This window comes from Mandrillus leucophaeus, unplaced genomic scaffold, assembly GCF_000951045.1.
Source record: "Mandrillus leucophaeus isolate KB7577 unplaced genomic scaffold, Mleu.le_1.0 Scaffold421, whole genome shotgun sequence".
NCBI classification, from domain to species: domain Eukaryota; kingdom Metazoa; phylum Chordata; class Mammalia; order Primates; family Cercopithecidae; genus Mandrillus; species Mandrillus leucophaeus.
This window is the reverse complement of record NW_012104488.1, coordinates 108,986-111,825: the sequence shown is the minus strand read 5'-3', so window position 1 is coordinate 111,825 and position 2,840 is coordinate 108,986. Positions and strand designations below refer to the sequence as shown.

General features: G+C 39.0%; 1 protein-coding gene across 2 annotated transcripts in view; it reads right to left on the bottom strand.

Moving 5' to 3' along the window:
• Positions 1-1,671, bottom strand: part of STOML3 (stomatin (EPB72)-like 3) — a 34,186-nt gene extending 32,515 nt beyond the window's left edge. Inside the window, exon 1 of one of the 2 annotated variants that reach the window (XM_011992969.1) lies at positions 1,275-1,671. In XM_011992969.1, the coding sequence (XP_011848359.1) occupies positions 1,275-1,326 (52 nt within the window). In that variant the 5' untranslated portion in view covers positions 1,327-1,671. The remainder of the gene's footprint in view (positions 1-1,274) is intronic. The other variant, XM_011992970.1, reaches the window with a different exon arrangement.
• Between the last annotated feature and the right edge of the window lie 1,169 nt (positions 1,672-2,840).

Here is a 2,840-nt window from a genome sequence, read left to right as displayed (position 1 = left end):
TGATGATACAGCTTCAGTCACGCCATCCACCGAGTTGATGTCTTGACCTGTTAAAATGGAAACTAAATGTCTCATGAAAGATAAATAAGGGGACTCTTGAGACCTCCCGCTTGCATTTCCAGATGTTATTTACTGCCTTCAAGCTTATCAAGGTTTCCATGCCTACTTCAAAAGAAAACTTTCGTTTCCAATTCACGTAAATGTCTCTAAATGTATACTTTTTCCTTTTTCTTTCTTTCTTTATTCCTTTTTATTTTTCTTCTTTTTAAGGCAGGGTCTCGCTCTTCACTCAGGCTGGAATGCAGTGGTGCAATGTCAGCTCACTGAAGCCAAAACCTCCTGGGCTCAAGCAATCCTCCCATCTCAGTCTCCCACTTAGCCACAGACATGTGCCACCACACCTGACTAAATTTTGTATTTTTTGTAGAGATGGAGTTTTGCCATGTTGCCCAGGATGGTCTTGAACTCCTGAGCTCAAGTGAGCTGCCTGCCTTGGCCTCCTGAAGTGCTGGGGTTACAGGCATGCACCAGTGCACGCAGCTTAGTTTTTTCTTTTATGTTTTAATAATGCCAAATGTGTTCTCTATTTCTAACATGTACTATGGCTTTTTGGCAACTTAAGGTATAGAGCACAGGTTAGGTCATACACACACACATGCACATGCACACCATCATCACACACACACACACGCACGCACCATCATCATAATCACTTTCTGGGCAACTTTTTAAACATTCCAAGGCTCAGTTTTCTCATTTGTAAAATGAGATTCTAAGAGGATCTACCTCAGGATTATTGTAAAATTTAAAGAGATAATGCAAGCAAAATGCTTTGTAACACATAATAGTCATTAGTATTAAGGATAGTAGTTGGTACTTATAAGCTAAGTTTTATTTTTGTCAACTTCTCTCTATCAAACATGATGCAGCTCAAACCAACTTTTCTTTTTAATCTCAGCATCATCAGAACATATTTGAAGTTGGAGAAAAGTCAGCCTCTTCAACATATGTTTGCTATTTAATACAAAAAGAAGAAATGCAAAGATAAACAACAATTTTATCAAAAATTGAATGAAAAATAAAGCAAGTTATAGGCTTCTGTTCAAGAAGCAAATGAATCAGCACAAGCAATGAATTCAAAATCCTGAACTATAGATGAAATTGATGTCAATTTCTGCAAATATATCTCATAGTCTATACCTCTCTATAATGCTACAACTCCTGCTTTGCCATATATGTGAAAAACAAGCCTAAGACAGGAAAAAGGAACTTACCCACGAAGTTCTCTTTATCCTGCTTCTCGGGTGAAGACACCCTAGAATCCATCTGATTCTTGAGAAACTTTTATACTTGGCAATTTTTCATGGGTTTGGAGCTAAGTGTGAAGTCCAGGCAGTAACTCAGATGTGCTTGGGAGAGGGGAGAGGAGAAAATATGAGAGAGTGAAAGACATTCCTTCTCTTTAGTGAACTCCCTAAGGAATAGTTTCCCTGGTGAGGGAAGCCTGATAACATAAACAAAAAGATTTCTTTTATGAGTTCAGATTGCCTTTGTTCATAGAGAAAACTTGAAAGAATATGACCATCTGGTGGTATTGCTTCCTGTAAAATATGACTGTGTAATTTTCTATAGCATTTATATTTCATAAAACACTTCTGTGCACCTTGTATAATCTTGTGTGATCCCTGATTACACAATGACCTGTTCAATACACAGGACAAGTATATCCATCTTTATGTTTCAGATGAGAAAATTTAACCCAACTCATTCTAACACTGCAATGAATGATCTTTTGAAACTCAAATCTGATCATGTCATCATCCTGCTTAAAATAATCCAAGATTGCCAACTGTCAATATTGTAAAGACCAAACTCCTAAGTGTCCTACAAGACTCTGCTGGTCTGCCCCTTCCTCCCTTTCCAGCCTCACTCACGTGCCTCTCCCTGAAGCAGCTCCATTGGTCTCCTATCAGTCCCTCCAAAGCTTGATGTGTCTTCTTGCCACCGGATCTTTGCACATGTTATCATATGCTTAATTATTTGGCTTGTGTCTGTTTCTTCTTCTAGACCAAGAATTGACAAACTGTAGCTTGCTGGCTAAATTTGATCTACCACTTGTTTTTAAAACATAAAGTGTGAACTTAAAGTATAATAATAAAAAAAAACAACATAAAGTGTTATTGGAACACAGCATGTCCTTTTGTTGCTTTTTTTTTTTTTTTTTTTTTTTGAGATAGGATTTCACTCTGTTGCCCAGGCTGGAGTGTAGTGGCATAATCCCAGCTCACTGCAACCTCGACCTGCAGGGCTCAAGCAATCTTCCTACCTCAGCCTCTTCGATAGCTGGGACTCCAGGTGCACACCACCACACCTGGCAAATGTTTCTTTTTATTTTTGTAGAGATGGGGCCTCACTATGTTGCCCAGGTTGGCCTCAAACTCTGGGCTCAAGTGATCCTTCACCCTTGGCCTCCCAAACTGCTGGGATTGTAGCTATGAGCCACCATGCCCGGCTCTTTCGTTTTTATATTGTCTGTGGTCACTTTTGCATTGCACCTGTGGATTTGAGTAGTTGTGACACAGACCATAAAAGCTGTAAGGCCTAAAATATTTACATTTGTCCCTTCACAAAAAAAAGTTTGCTGACCCCTGCCTTACACTATATATTTCCATGAGGAGAGTGACATGGTCTAACCTTTCCCATTGCACCTGCAACAATTAGAACAATGTGGGCATATGGCTGATATTCAACAATACTTGTTGAATGAATGAATATATAAATCACAAATGAAAACAGCTCTCAAATGGCAAAGCTCTTTCTCAAATCCAGATCCTCAGGAT